The 15,911-nt window shown below is 42.6% G+C and overlaps 1 protein-coding gene across 1 annotated transcript; it reads right to left on the minus strand.

Annotated features, from left to right (window-relative positions):
• Window positions 1-8,183: 8,183 nt before the first annotated feature.
• TMEM14C (transmembrane protein 14C) lies at window positions 8,184-15,303 on the minus strand. The gene is made up of 6 exons (XM_042937919.1): window positions 15,187-15,303; window positions 14,127-14,189; window positions 13,732-13,808; window positions 12,789-12,890; window positions 9,610-9,697; window positions 8,184-8,683 (listed from the first exon to the last, which is right to left on the minus strand). The coding sequence occupies exons 2-6, from the start codon at window positions 14,147-14,149 to the stop codon at window positions 8,629-8,631; spliced, it is 345 nt and encodes a 114-aa protein (XP_042793853.1). The 5' UTR covers window positions 14,150-14,189; window positions 15,187-15,303; the 3' UTR covers window positions 8,184-8,628.
• Between the last annotated feature and the right edge of the window lie 608 nt (window positions 15,304-15,911).

Here is a 15,911-nt window from a genome sequence, read left to right on the forward strand (position 1 = left end):
ACCCAAAACAAAAATCCAGGACCAGACAGCTTCACAGATGAATCCTGCCAACCATTTAAAGAGGAGTTAGTAACTATCCTTATCAAATTATCCCAAAACACTAAAGAGGAAGGAACACTTCCAAACTCATTTTATGAAGCTAGCATTACTCTTACTACCTAAATGAGACAAAAACATTACAAAAAAAGAAATTTGTAGGCTAATAGCCCAGATGAACAAAGATGAAAAAAGTCCTCAAAAAATATCAGCAAACCAAATTCAGTAATACAAAGGATCACACACCATGATCAAGTGGGAGTTTTGCCAGGAATGCAAGGATGGTTCAACATCTTCAAATCAACATGATACACCACATTAATAAAACAAAGGATAAAAATCATATGATCATCTCAATAGGTATCAGAAAAACCATCTGACAAAATTCAACATCCATTCATAAAAATTCTCAATAAAAAAAAAATTCTCAATAAAGTGGGTACAAAAGGAATGTATCTCAACATGTAAAGTCCATATATGACAACCCACAGCTAACACCATGTTCAACAGCAAAAAGCTGAAAGCTTCCTCTAAGATAAGGAACAAGACAAGAATGCCCACTCTTGCCACTTTTATTCAACATAGTACTGAAATACTAGTCACAGCCATTAGATAAGAAAAATACAGGCATCCAAGTTGGAAAGATAGAAGCAAAATTATCACTATTTGCAGATGACATGATAACATATATAGAAAACCCTAAAGACTCCACGAAAAAATTATTCAAATAAATGAATTCAGTAAAGTTGCAGAATCCAAAATTAACACACAAAAATCAACTGTACTTTTATATGCTAATAATGAGTTATCAGAAAGAAGCTTTAAAAAACAACACCCCTGGGGCACCTGTGGTTAAGTGTCCAACTTTGGCTCAGGTCATGCTCTCATGGTTCGTGGGCTCGAGCCCCACATCAGGGTCTGTGCTGACAGCTCAGAGCCTGGAGCCTGCTTCAGATTCTGTGTCTCACTCTCTCTCTGCCCTTCCCCACTTGTGCTTTCTCTCTCTCTCTCTCTCTCTCAAAATAAATGTTAAAAAAAATTTAAAAACAACAACAAAACACAACCCTCTTTACCACTGCATCAAAAAGAACAAAGCACCTAGGAATAAAACCCAAGAGATGAAAGACCTGTACTCTGAAAACTGTATGATATTGATGAAAGAAACTGAAAATGACACATATAAATGAAAAAATATACTGGGCTCATGGGTTGGAAGAATTACATTGTTAAAATGTCTTTACTACCCAAAGCAATCTTACAGATTCAGTGCAATCCCCATCAAAATGTTAAATGCATTTTCACAGAACTAGAACAAAGAATCCTAATATTTATATGAAACGACAAAAGACCCTCAACAGCCAAAGCAATCTTGAGAAAGAAGAACAAATCTGAAGGCATCATGTTCCCTGATTTCAAACTATTCTACAAAGCTATAGTAACCTAAACAGTATGGTACTGGCACAAAACAAACACATAAATCAATGGAACGGAACAGAAAGCCAGAAATAAGCCCACACATATATGGTCAATCTATGACAAAGGAGGCAAGAACAAGCAATGAGTAAAGGACATATTCTTCAAAAAATTGTGCTGGGGAAACTGGATGGCCACATGCAAAAGATAAAGCTAGACTACTATCTTGTACCATATACAAAAATAAATTCAAGATAGATTAAAGACAAACATAATATTTGAAACCACAAAACTCCTAGAAGAAAACCTAGGCAGTAAGCTCTTTGACATCAGTGTTAAGCAATATTTTTGGACCAGTTTCCTATGCAAGGGCAACAAAAGCTAACAAATAAATGGGATTACATCAAACTTAAAAGCTTTTGCACAGCGAAGGAAACCAACAAAATGAAATGGCAACCTAATGATGGAGGAAGATATCTGCAAATCATGTATCTGATTAAGGTGTTAATATCTAAAGTATATAAAAAACTTACATAGCTTAATATCAAAACAATAACCCAATTAAAAAAGAGCACAACTTGCATTGACATTTTTCCAAAGTTACACATATATGTCTGCCAGACACATGAAAAGATGCTCCACATCAATAATCAAGGAAATGCAAATCAAAATCACAATGAAATATCCCACACCATCTCACACACACATGGCTAGTATCAAAAACAAAAAAATAACAAGTGTTGGCGAAGATGTGGGAAAAAGGAAACTCTTGAGCACTGCTGGTGGGAATGTAAATTGGTTGCAGCCACTGTGAAAAAGAATACGGAGGTTCCTCAAAAAATTAAAAATAGAACTACAATACGATCCTGCAATTCTACTTCTGGGTACGGACACAAAAACACCAATCTAAAGAGATACATGCACCCATATTTTCATGACAGCATTATTTACAATAGCTAATGGGAGCAACTTAAGTGTCTATTGAGAAATTAATAAAGAAGATGTGGGATGTGTGTGTGTGTGTGTGTGTGTATACACAATAGACTATTACTAAGCCATAAAAAACAATGAGATGCTTGACATTTGTGGCAACATGGATGGACCACGAGAATATTATGCTAAGTAAAAAAAGTCAGAGAAAGACAAATACCACACTATTTCACTTGTACGCGAAACCTAAAAACCACAAAGAACAAACAAAACAGAGACAGACCAGGGACACCTGCGTGGCTCAGTTGGTTAAGCGCCTGACTCTTGATTTCAGCTCAGGTCATCATCTCACAGTTTGTGAGATGGAGCCCCACTTTGGGCTCTGCACTGGGTGTGTAGCCTGCTTGGGATTCTCTGACTCTCCCTCTGCCCTTCCCCACTCACATGCACTCTCTCTCAAAAACATTAATTAATTGGAAAACAAACAAACAAACAAACCAGACTGGGCACCTGAGTGGCTCAGTCGGTTAAGCATCCAACTTCAGTTCAGGTCATGATCTCATGGTTCATGAGTTTGAGCCCCCCATCAGGCTCTTTGCTGTCAGTACAGAGCCCACTTCAAATCCTCTGTCCCGCTCGCTCTCTCTGCCCCTCCTCCCACTCATTCTTTCTCAAAATAAAAAACTTAAAAAAAAAATCTTAAAAAAAAAAAATAAAAACAGACTGAGATACAGGAAACAAACTGGAAGTTACTGGAGGGGTGGGGTCCTGGTGTGGGGGCAGGGGGAGGTGAAATAAGTGAAGGAGATTCAGTGGTACAAACTTCCAATTACAAAATAAGCCATGGGATGTAATGTACAGCTAGGGAATATAGTCAATAATACTGTAATAACTTTGTATGGTGATAGATGATAACTACTTACAGGGATCATTTCATAATGTATAAAAAAATCACATCACTATGATATACACCTGAAATTAATAGAATATTATATACTAATTAAACTTCAAGGAAAAAAATTAAATGAAGGGACAAGCAATGTTCTTGGGTTGAAGAATAAATATTTTAAAGCTTTCAATTCCTCCAAAATTTACCAATAATTTAGTGCAATCATACCAAAAATCCCAAGTAAATTTTAAAAATAAAGAGGTAATTCTAGGGGCACCTGGCTGGCTCAGTCAGAAGAGCATGCGACTCTTGACTATGAGGTCGTGAGTTCGAACCCCATGTTGGGTGTAGAGATTATTCAAAACTAAAATCTTTTTTAAAAAAAGCTAATTCCCGATTTATCTGGAAAAATTATATATTAATATGTCAAAGAAAATCTGAAGAGGAACAAAGACAGACGTGCACTACCAAGTATCAAAATATATATAAATCTATAGTGATGAATATAATTTGGCACTGAGACAGAGATAAGTAAATCTATGAAACATACTAGAAACAGAATCAGTCTCAAATATGGAAATTCAGTACAAGGTAAAGGTGGCATTTCAAAGCAACGAGAGAAGGATATATCACCTGAATAAACAATATTGAGGGTAATGTGTTTTTTTGGAGAACAGAATTCAGAAAGATCCCTAATTTGAAACATCACACAAAAGTAAATTCTAAGGGCAACAAAAATAGAAACCTAAGAAATAAAACTATGGAAGTAACAAATGAAAATAAGAACAAGCTTTTTTTTTCAAAAATGTTTAAACATTTATTCATTTTTGAGAGAAAGAGAGCTTCAGCAGGGGAGGGGCAGAGAGAGAGAGAGAGAGACACACACACACACACACACACAGAATCTGAAGCAGATTCCTGGCTCTAAGCTGTCAACACAGAGCCTGATGCGGGGTTGAACCAACGAACCATGAGATCATGACCTGAGCCAAAGTCGGACGCTTAACCGACTGAGCCACCCGGGTGCTCCGAAAACAAGAACAAGCTTTTTTACTATATAGAGTCACACGCCAAGAGAAAAAGAAACAAAAACAGGAACAAAAAACAGAAAGAGCAGCTCACAGAAAAAATACATTATCACTGGTCAATAAACATGAAAAAATGTTTCATAACTTATTAATAATTTAAACAATTAGATATTTTTGGCTTGGATCAAGGGGTTGGCAAACTATGGCTAGTGAGTCAAATTTGGTCCACTGTGCCCGTTTTTATGCAGCCAGCATGCTAACAATATTTTTGTTTTCAATCAAAATAGCATGGCTGAAAAAAATAAGATTACTATTTCATGATATATGAAAATCATATGAAATCCAAATTTCAGGGTCTATAGAGTAAACAGCCATGTTCGTTTACATACGGTTTCTGGCGGGTCTTACTCTACAATGGCAGAACTGGGTAGCTAGGGCAGAGACAGTATGGCCCACAAAGCCTAAAATATTTACTATCTGGCCATTTGCAGATTCCTAATTTAACCTGCCAAAGCTTAAAATTCTCACAAGACATGATATTAGCAACTACGGGGAAACAAAATCTTACAACCATTGTTGTTCCAACTCTTCTGAGGACAATTAAAATTTTAAATGCTCATCTGCTTGGACTCAGTTTTTAGAGATGTCACCTATATACATTCATTTGCATGGTGCACTGTGATTTAGATGGTAATGTACCTTGGCTCAGCATGAACAGCAAAAGACTTTTTTAAACAAAGTACTTTTCTATCAGTAGGGGAAAGGTGAACTAGGTAGGTCTCTATGTCCAGATAAGAAAAGCTTTGTTAAACATAGTCCAGTGCAGCAAAGAGTGTAGTATTTCTGCTGTGCGCTGATTTACGTCAACCATAAGCAAAAAAGGATACATTTATATGATAATATAACACAGGAAATAATAATCTATCCAGGGAATTCCTGGGCCAATAAATAAGGCATAACAATGGTTACCCCTTACACTGAGAGATTAAGGGTCTAAGATGACAAAAAGACAATTTTACAGTTTACCTTTCTGTCCTGAATGCATTTTTTTCAATGTTTATTTATTTTTGAGAGAGACAGAGACAGAGTGCGAGCTGGGGAGGGGCAGAGAGAGAGCCACACACAGAATCCAAAGCAGGCTCCAGGCTCTGAGCTGGGCTCGAACTCACGAACTGCAAGATCATGACCTAAGCCGAAGTCAGCCACTTAACCGACTGAGCCACCCAGGTGCCCTACATCCATTTTTTTATCACAAGCATATTTTGCTTCAATTTTAAGTAACTTTGTTAACTACCTAATACCTAATTTGTATAATTTTGGAGAAAGGGCTTTATAAAGCAAATTAACAGATCTGAATACGCAAAAATGTACAGACACTATAAACAAAGCTAAACAATAAGTAATAGCCTGGGGGGAAAACACAATACACAACAAAGGATTAGTACCCATCAAAAATAGAGAGCTTCCACAAATAAGAAGCAAAACTAAAAGAAAAAAAAAAAAAAATGAAGACAAAAATGGTTTCCGTCCAAATTATTTGGTCTAGGATACCAAGGTCATCTAGATATGACCTCTGCCTTTCAGTCTCCTGTCCTGCTGTCCTGGTCATAACCACACGACTTGTTGTTGCCCAACTGTGCCAGATAGCGTCATGCCTCTGAGGCACTGTGCATATTTTCCCTTCCTGCAACATTTGTCAGTCCTTGTTTATGAATTCCTCATTTTTCAAGGCGTGGCTCAACCATCAACTCTTCTAGAGTCCTTCAACAGAACTGACCATTCCCTTTTTTTGTGCTCTGGCTGCAGTATCCATCTATCTCTATTAAGCATTTATTCCTATTATTGCCTCTGGTGGTTTAGATTTCAGTCTTCTCCACTAGATTCCAAGAAGGCAAGTCATCGCTTGTTCTTTTCCTTCTAGGACCCAGCACAATCTTAGGACAGTAAGTACTGGGGAAACTCTGCAAGGAAGGGGCAACAGAAACTTGGCAAGGGCACTACCTGGGCGGCTAGGCATTGAAGACCATCCCACCCACCCTCTAACCCCAGTCTGTGGACAGCCTTAAACCTTTCGGAGCTGACCACTGGGATCAGTTACACGGGGATCTACTGTGGACCTAAATAAATTCCCACCTCCAGGGACCCCTGTTTTCAGAGTTTGATGCTAGAACTGAAGGTGACCAAAATTGGTGCCTTTGGAAACACTCCACAACAGATGAACTGAGGCCAACACGGTGATTCAAAATCCTATCTATGAAAGCCTGGACGGATGGCAGCTTTGGGTGGCCCCATGCACATGTCACTGGCGTACGTGCATATGTGGCTGGGCTCGGATGGAGAAGACAGAAAATATAGATGAGGATTACTAAATGGATCTAACCATATTTCAAGAAGCTATTTATCAAAATGATCATAGAAAGGCTAGCTTGGAACCCAAAATGTGTCTGATGAATAAATACAGAATGAGTATTGGGGGTTTTTTTTGTTAGTGGTTTTTTTTTTTTTTTTTTTTTTTTTAGAATAATCTTTTTTCTGTGCTTCTGCTCTTATACTTCATAGGATTCAAACACCTGGGGAACAAGTCCACCTGGCTTTCACATAGCAGGGTTTTGGGGAAAAAAGCACTGAAGATGAAGGTTAGCTCTATGAACATATACAATACACACACTGCTCTTTGCTGCTCAAGAGAACACCCAGGTCTGATCTTTGTAACACTAACTACAAACAGTTGTTTCTTTTCTCCCCCAACACATTTCCATAAAAATCCATTCTTAAGATATCAAAAACATAATGCAATGTTCTACCTACCTGATTTTATCTGTTTTCTTCTTAGACCATAAAAGACTAATGTTTGAGAACAGTTCATAATAATCTGATCCACCAGGGCATGAAATCCTATCACACACCAATGAACTATTTGTAAATGGATTTGTCTTTATAATTTAAAGCATGAATTTGGTAGCACTACAGGATAAAAGGCAATTACTGACTATGCCAGGAATTAATGGGGCATTGTAATTTAATCAATGTATTTGCAAGTATGTGACATCAAGCAATAACCCCTTCCGATCTGTGAGTAGTTATTAATAGCAGCCTGCAAGAAAAGGGCCTGAAGTCTCAGTAGACCAAAAGCGTAATGAGTCACTGCTGTGATGGGGCTGTCCAAAAATCTTATTTTGATCCCAGCTGCATTAACAGAAATGCAGAGTCTCAGACACGGTACCTTGGTCGCACCCAACTTGTGCAGAGCTCCAGGCATTACGACTGAAGAGCAGGCCCAGGCAGAAATGTCAAAACCATGTTACATAAAACGAGAATGAGAAAACCAGGACTCCTTTCAAAGAGTTTAAGGAGACACATGATACTGATCAGTAAGTGCCTGAATTACACTATAAATACAATCAACAGCAGTTAGGGAGGAGGGAAGCCGCAAATATCCCTTTTTTTCGAAAGAGGGGGAAGCTAAAGTAAGAAGGACCAGATGGGAGTTAATTCTCAATGCTGAAAAAAGGAAAGTGAAGTGAAAATGTGTCAGTACCCAGTTAATGTGTGTAGAGACCAAATTAGATAACTCAAGTTTCCCACAGGTCTTTTCGTTTCACATTTATAGGTTAGCTAATTAACCACAATTTCATTTTTTCTTTTTCATTCTGTTGCTGTTGTTACACAGTCCTAACCATAGAAATCCTCACTAAAGATCACCTTTAAAACAAGCTTCGATGCAATGTACAATCAAGTCATACATAGCTTTCCTTGGTTCTTAAATTATTCAAAATACATAATTACTAAATAAAACATTAACAGAACACTTCCACGTTCCCATAGCTTCCTGCCATTCACATCCCAGTCTATGTTCTAGACAACTCTGGCAACGAAGACACCATAGAAAATATTAATGGTAAATTTTATTTTCATTGATATTTCATTTAACATAATTTCAAAGTAGGTCTGTGCTCTAAGATGAGCCAAAAAACAGAAACCCTAAAGCTCATAAGAGATGTTTTTCACACTGTTCTGAGTAGGGCATGGGGTTTGGGGGTCCCCAAAGTTGATACCTAACGTTTTACCCTTTGAGGTTTTACCTATAGACACAAAAAGAAGAGAGAACATCAACACACAAGAATCAAAGTGTAATAAGGAGCTCTTGGGTTACAAACTACCACCTCTTTAAGGCTGTAGTGAAATGAATGATTTCTTCTGCAAAGTTCAATGTCATTTTTTTTTTTTAAGTAAAATGTCAGAATATGTGAAAATGCTGCACTTGTTTCTCTTAATACACTGATATTGGAGAAGTTTGTAAAATCTTCATGAGTCCAAGCTGGGACATGACTACTACTGATGGGGTCTATTCAACACACTAATTCCAAGTTTGGCGACCATCAGCAAACTGTTCAAAAGAAACACATAAACAAAAACACATCAGGTAAAGAACACAACAGGTACTCGACTGTTTTTTTTTTTTCTTTTTTAAGAAACTAAGACTACAGGCCCTTCGCAACTACATGAGGAGACGCCGAGGCCGAGCAGGCAGAGGTGGAGACTTCATTCTTGGAAACACGAAAGTAGTAACATGCCAAGGGGCAGTCTTGCCCTGCACCCGCCTCAAAATGGTACGTGTGAATTGGGAGTTCCTAATCTCACTGCCAATAATTCAAAGAGATGAGCAAACTGAAGGCTGAAAGACCAAGGTCTCTCCGGGGTCACTGAGCTAGTTAATGGTAGATTTCCAGTCTCCCAGTTTACTGCTCTTGACCTTGGTGTACACGGACTATAAAGCATTATGCCTGACAGCATAACTATGACTGAAGTCAGGTTAGTGATCTTCTTTCGAACAGATTTTTAAAAATCCTGTCCTCAGAGTATCTTTATCACACGTAAGGAAAACGTTTTTAAAAACAATCTGGTCTGAGTTTTGTAACTCAAGTTAGCCAGCAGGATTCAATCAAAACTCCCTTTTAACAAAATGGTCAGTGATAAAGGACACGCACACGTCTAAGAAATCTGGAATGCACGCTGAAAGTCGCAGAAAGAGCCGCTGTCAGGGCTTTGCCTGAAGCTCCTTCTGAAGGAGGCAGGAGCCAGGATGGACCAGATTGCAAACGTGACAGCAAAGCCATGAACTTACTTACTTCATTTTGACATCAAATCAACTACTGTTTTTGCAGCCTCTCCTATTTGTGTGTAAATTAAATCATTTCGGTTGATGTCCAGCATCAGGTGTACCAACACAAGTAAATTCTGGAATGTACAGTGTATCTGGGGCCCTAAACTCAACTCCATCCCGGTGACGAACGGCAAGGGAACAGAAAATACCTGGCACCCGCGATTAAGCCCGCAGGCAGAAATTTCCCAGAGTGGTAGAATCTCATCCCCATAATGCCAGCTAAGGTTCCAGATGTAGCTGAGGGGAAAGACAGAAAGAATCGAATATCATTACATCTTCTATACGGGAGAACCAATGTCCCACCCACCTTTCAAGGGCCAGATCCCCTCTCATACCATCTCCTCCACGCTGGGGGAGCGCTGGGGGTGCTCCGTGGCCACCCGCGCCCTGTAGGACTAAGTACAAAGACTGGAATATAAGGCCCTCACCATCTGGGCCAAACCTGCCTTTCCGGCCTCACTACCCACCATTCTTCCGCCATAGTTTTCTCCACATTTGCGGTAGGTCTTCTTCTATTCCCTGTTGATGTATTTACCTTAACTGTATGCTCTGTTAGTCAGCATGTGAAGACCTATTACATGTATTCCCATGCACTCACTGCACTAGGTGCTGGAGGGCAAAACTACCATCATAAAAGGCCTCTAAGAGGGTCCCGCCTATTCGGGAAAATGAGGAAAGGATTTGCTGAGGAAACGAAGACCAAAAAGCCAAGATCTGAAAAGGAGTGAAGAGCTAAAAGGGGGAAGAAAGCACATTCCAAGAGAGGGGATAGTAATGGTGGGGCCTTGTGGTGAGAGGGAACCGAAGGCTCAACTGTGGCCAGTGAGGAAGAGGGGCCAGAGCACAGAGCCCTGACAGCCCTACTGAGGACTATGTTCTTCGGCCCAAGAGCAATGAGAAGCCATCAAAGCATACCAAGCAGAGGGATACGTGAACATAAGAGGACTGTAAAATCAGAACTCGAGCTGCTCCATGGAGAACAATCCGGAGGGAAACCAGAGCATGTCGGGATACCACTGAAGAACTTCCTCAAGAATGCAGGTCAGATAAGGGGTACTGGGATGAGAATGGTGGCCATGGAGACACAGAAGGAGACACTTCAGGGTATGGGCTGGAGGTAGTGCAAATAGGGACTGACTGCTGAAGGAGACAGAAAGATGGGAGGAGGACAAGATCCAAATGGATGGAAAACACCGGCACCAAACACATCTGTAAGGACATGAGGTTACGTTTGGGCAGATGCCTGGAGACAAGATTTCAAGCACACAACCTTTACTTATGAGTAAAGCTTGGAGGAGTGATGCCTTTCTGAATCAATTTTCCGTTTCAATGGTAATTTAAGGCCTAGACCCCAATAACACTGCCAAGCAAGACGGTATAAAGAAGATACGGGGCGCCTGGGTGGCTCAGTCGGTTAAGTGTCCGACTTCGGCTCAGGTCATGATCTCAAGGTCCCGGAGTTCGAGCCCCGCATCGGGCTCTGTGCTGACAGCTCAGAGCCTGGAGCCTGCTTCGGATTCTGTGTCTCCCTCTCCCTCTGCCCCTCCCCCGATCATGCTCTATCTCTGTCTTAAAAATAAACATTAAAAAAATTAAAAACAAACAAAAAAAATATACAAAGAGCCAGGTCTTAAGAACTTAAATATTTAATGGCCAAGAAGAAAGATGGGTCAACAAAAGAGAACGAGAAAATAAGAAGGAAAACAGGAGAGTGGAAAATGGCTTGGTCTCCTATGCTGAAAAAGCTAAAAGGCCAACTAGAATGAGGATTAAAAAATGTACAGTCGGGTTGCCTGGGTGGCTCAGCTGGTTAAACATCTGAGTCTTGATTCCAGCTCAGGTCATGATCCCAGGGTCATGGGATTGAACCCCGTGTCGGACTCCACACTGAGCATGGAGCTTGCTTGGGATTCGCTCTCTCGCTCTCTCTCTTGCTCTTCCCCAGCTCAGGCACACGCTCTTTCTAATAAGTAAATAAACATTAAAAGTATATACACTGGATTTTGAAAATCTAGGTCACTGACAGGCTCAAGGAAAGCTATTTCCATGGACAAAGGACACAAAAAGGGGGGTCGAGAATGTGAGAGGTGAAGAAGTAAAAACAGGGAGTAGAACGGATTGTTTTAGGGAAGTTGCTGAAGGGGAAGAAGAAGGGCAGGCAACTGGAGAAGGAAGTGGGGTCACGAGAGGTCCTTTCTTTTTTAATGGGTAAGAGAGGACACCTTTGAACATGAGTGGGAGGGATTCACCCGCAGGGCAGAACACAAATAAGAGATGACATCTCTGGCAGCGTAACACCCCAAGAAGGTGGGGAGAAGAGACCCAAAGCGTGGGTGGAGGGATTGGCCTTTGAGAGAGAAACAGCACAGTGCAAGGCCTGGGTGATGATGGCATGCTGGAGCCTCCGTGTGATGACTGCTGTTTTCCTTTACGTAGGCAGTGAGGGCAGTTGCTGAGAGCAGGAGTAGAATCAGACATGAGGATAAAGGAAGCCTAAAAGTCATTCAGGAGCTTGAGCGAGGGAGCTGGGAGGCAGAGCTGAGAGCGGGGCGCCTCCTCCTTCCACGGGCATGCCCCAAATCAGCCGCCACGACCTCCCTTCCCAACCCGTGCCAGCTTGCACGAGCCACTCGGTCAACACACTTGTTCTCCCCACCACTCTTCTAAGGGCCGGCACTGCACGTGTTCCCACTCTGCGTATCTGGGGAGACGGCGAGATGTCCACGCTCCCGGCAGAATGGCTGATGTGTGGGGAGAGCTCAGTGAAAATGCACCCCAGGCCACGCTGATAAGAAGTGATCTTCCTCCCCGGTGCTGCTGTTTGGGCTGCTCACGGGGCACTTCAGCAGCCCCGCAGTCACCCCAACAGCATCAGTTAATGTAAAGGCTCCTCGAAGGCAAGGCCTATGCCAGACATTCAGCTTAGTTTTAAAGGGCTAACACGTGATTTGCAAAGGCAAACAAACGCACTATTGAGGCAAACCTCACCCAGGCACGTGATCCTCCGGTAACGGTCAAGCACATGCTCTTCAGTGGGCAGACATAATGATTACGAGACGTCTACTTGCCTCGTACAAGCTTAACACTAATTCCATTGGCTATACCTAAATTGTGAGGCATGAAAACCTTTCCGTATTCTGTACGTAGAAAGTAAACAGAAATCAGCACCACTCTCCCCACTCCCAATTTTAAAACTTCCCCAGCACTTGGGCAGAAGTAGTAAAACTGTCTTCATGTGAAGATCCTGCCACATGCCACCGAACCAGAGCCTTTGGGTAGAATGTTCTGGATACATAACTGTACCAGAGAGACAGGGAAGCGGACGTACCTAGGAAAACCCAAATGTTCCTCGGATCCTGAGACAGCTGATAGGCACCCAGGCCTGCTAAACTTCCGAAAAGAAGGCCAGCAGCCAGTGACGGGACGCTACCTGCAGAGAAGCAAACACAGTCCTGCATTATAATGTCAGACACTCATCAACAGAAGTCACCAGATTTCCTTTCCCTCCAGGGGAAAACAGCCAAGAGAATTTCTCTCAACACAGCTCATAACCAAGGAGCTCTCAAGCAGGCAAATGTGTTGCGGCGTTTGCTATTTTACGGAGAAGTCGGGGTAATGTCACATTATTCCTCTCCTTTTTAATATTCGGACACTTGCATCTGGGGAGCAAAGAAGGGCTCCTAACCAGGCCTGATGAACCTGTCAAGCGTTGGAACTGTCCACAGGCAGAACCTCAGGCAAATCCCCAAAGGAGAAGGAAATAGGGGCAGTGAATTAAAACAAAACAAAACCTGGAGAGTAAGAATTCTGGTGTGTGTGTGTGTGTGTGTGTGTGTGTGTGTGTGTGTGTGTGTTGGGGTGGGGAATGCAGGCTAGGAAAGAGGTAGAAACAGCAGGTTTGCTGATAGAACTATGCCTGATGAGAAAAGAGGTTTCTGCCTACTCCAAAGAGCACAGAGATAATAACACCCTGGGGTCAAGGCAGATGTGTGGTAGTCGATGATAATAACAATCTACTACCACTCCTGCCCGGCATCTTAGATAAAGACACCAAGAACAAGGGAGTAGACAAGAAGCTTGACTTAGGTCAGCCAGATAATGGGAAAGCAAGTGCAGGGGCAACTACGGGACTGAAAAGGAGCCTGTACCCCAGCTAGAGGGCTTCAAACAAACCTGACTCAAACAAGACTGAACTCTGGGGACCCCGGGGACTCACTCTTTACCAGCAACAACGTGAAGATCTTAAGAGGTCAGGTAGCTACAAACCATACCTGCTTTCGCATAGCCAATGATCCCACCAGAAGCGACCAGTGCTGCATAGCCAAAGCCAATCCAGTGTAAAGGCACTCTGAAAATGAAAGAGTAAGAAACCAGTGCCAACCATGTCTAAAAAATAAAAACCACAATCACAGGATGGGACTAAAACGTCATCATTCCAGAACAGTCATATCACTGTACAAATGAAAATAAAGCCTAGAGGTTAGAGGACTTGCCTGGAGACAGTGACGGAGCCGGGACTCAAACTCAGGTTCCCGGCCTACATGGCCAATGCTCCGATACCCCAGGCTGTCCGGCACTCTACGCTTAGTGCACTTTTCAGATCAGGAAAGAAGCTCTGGTTTTGAGAAGTTCTTGGCTATTCTACTCCCATTCACTGTGTACTTACAGCGGGCCAGAGTCCTTCTGCATTGTTCTCTTTCACTCCAACAGAAGAGTACACCTGCTGCACCTGGGAACGAGGGACTGGATCAGAGGTGGTAAACAGCACGTCTCTCTAGCAGTCAGAAAGAAGTGGATCCTAGTTCCAGCTCCACTCCTTAGCAGCTAAGAAGTAATGGACAAGCTCCCAACCTCTCTAAGCCTCAGTTTCCTTCATTGTACCATGAGGATAAGAATGGTACAAATTTCCGACAGCTGCTGTGGGCATTAAACAAAATAATAAGTAAACGTGCTTAGCCGCTAGTAAATGCTGAGCAGATACCAACCATTTTGGTAATAACCTCCATTCCAATAGCACAGGACTACAGGAAACAGCAAAATTCACGGACCAGCTCTGTCCAGGTGATAAGTTTACCTTTTCACCAGCTAACCAAATTATTACTGAATCGGAAACTAAGTATCTCCTGTAACCTTAATTCAACTATTTCAGTTACCCCTTTCCACTCCTGCCCAAAGAACTGAATTCTTTCAAAACTCAACATGTGCAAAACTTTCAGACAGCTATTTAATCTTGCATCCAATTCCTAACTCTTGTTAGACTGGGGACGGTGAGGGGGGGTAAAATACAGGAAAGTCCAAATCATAATTAACGTGGAACACTTCGCTCTTGGCAAAGAAATGCATCTGGTATGGTTTAACTTGAAAGCAATACAACCTTTTGTTTAAATTTTTAATTGTCGGGCAGGGGCTACTTGGAATTGTGCCAGTCATTAATTGCAAGTAGCACTCAGAGAGATTTTCAAGCAGCAAGAGCAATAAAACCCCCAGGAAACTAATCACCGCTACGCTACACTGGTAAGCACTGGCCTCCAGAGCTCAGGGGTTCTGCAAGATTCACGACTACTTTAAGGAAAGCAGAAAATGCAGGACTAGAAAGGAAACTGTGACGCAGCCTAAAGCCCCTGCCTGGATCTGGGGGACAACGAGTAAGCGGCAGCAAAGCCTCTTATATAACCCCAAACAAGTCAAAATGATATAAAATAGTAATTAATTCCCAAGCACCGAACCTCTTTCCCCTACGACTGCACCGGTCGACCGCGGGGTACCAGCGGCGAGGCGTGGGAGTCCGGGCCCCGCCGGAAACGTCGCGACGCGCTCTGCGTCCCGAGGGCAAGGCGGACCGAGGGGTGGGGCGGAGCATGGGGCGGGGCTTGAGGGGGAGGTGTCGCGGCGCGCGCATGCGTTCCAGGCACGGGAGACGCCTGGGGCGGGGCTTGAGAGGAAGCGTCCAGGCGAGCGCTCTGCGTCCGGGAGGTGGGCGGAGAGTCGCGGCTCGAGCCCCGAGTCCCTACGCCGGTGTTCCAATCGCCGCTCCGGCCGTGCTGACCGGCCTTCGAAGCTCGGCTCGCCAGCAGCCCGCCTGAAACCCAGAATTTGAGTCGGGTCTTTCCAAGTGGCTTCGCGAGCTGGGCCAGGTTAACCTGGTGTAAACCAAAGGCATGCCATCCGGGAGGATTCTCACTCGCCGAATCGCGGTTTTTGCCTGCCATGGTTAAGAACTACTTTCTTCCTGCAGAGCTGGTGGCCACAAGCCAGACAATAATGTGGCTTTATTATTATCTGAGAAGCAACTTAAAGGAAGGGAGAGGATAAGTGAAATATAATTTCCTACTACCGCAGTATGCGCCAGTGTCCACGAAACATCATCTCCACTCCCTCTCCAGATCTGCGTCTCTTCCCTGCTTTTCCTGCGCGACCACTCAATCGCTGTAAACCAGAATTTGGGTGTTAT

This window comes from Panthera leo, chromosome B2, assembly GCF_018350215.1.
Source record: "Panthera leo isolate Ple1 chromosome B2, P.leo_Ple1_pat1.1, whole genome shotgun sequence".
Lineage (NCBI taxonomy): Eukaryota > Metazoa > Chordata > Mammalia > Carnivora > Felidae > Panthera > Panthera leo.

Excerpts from the sequence above, each read along its gene's own strand:
- TMEM14C (XM_042937919.1), bottom strand. The coding sequence starts at position 14,149 with ATGCAGAAGGACTCTGGCCCGCT. Across the intron at positions 12,891-13,731 it reads CATTGGCTATGCGAAAGCAG|GTAGCGTCCCGTCACTGGCT; the intron begins GTATGGTTTGTA and ends GCTTCTCTGCAG. Across the intron at positions 9,698-12,788 it reads GAACATTTGGGTTTTCCTAG|CTACATCTGGAACCTTAGCT; the intron begins GTACGTCCGCTT and ends CTTTCCCCTCAG.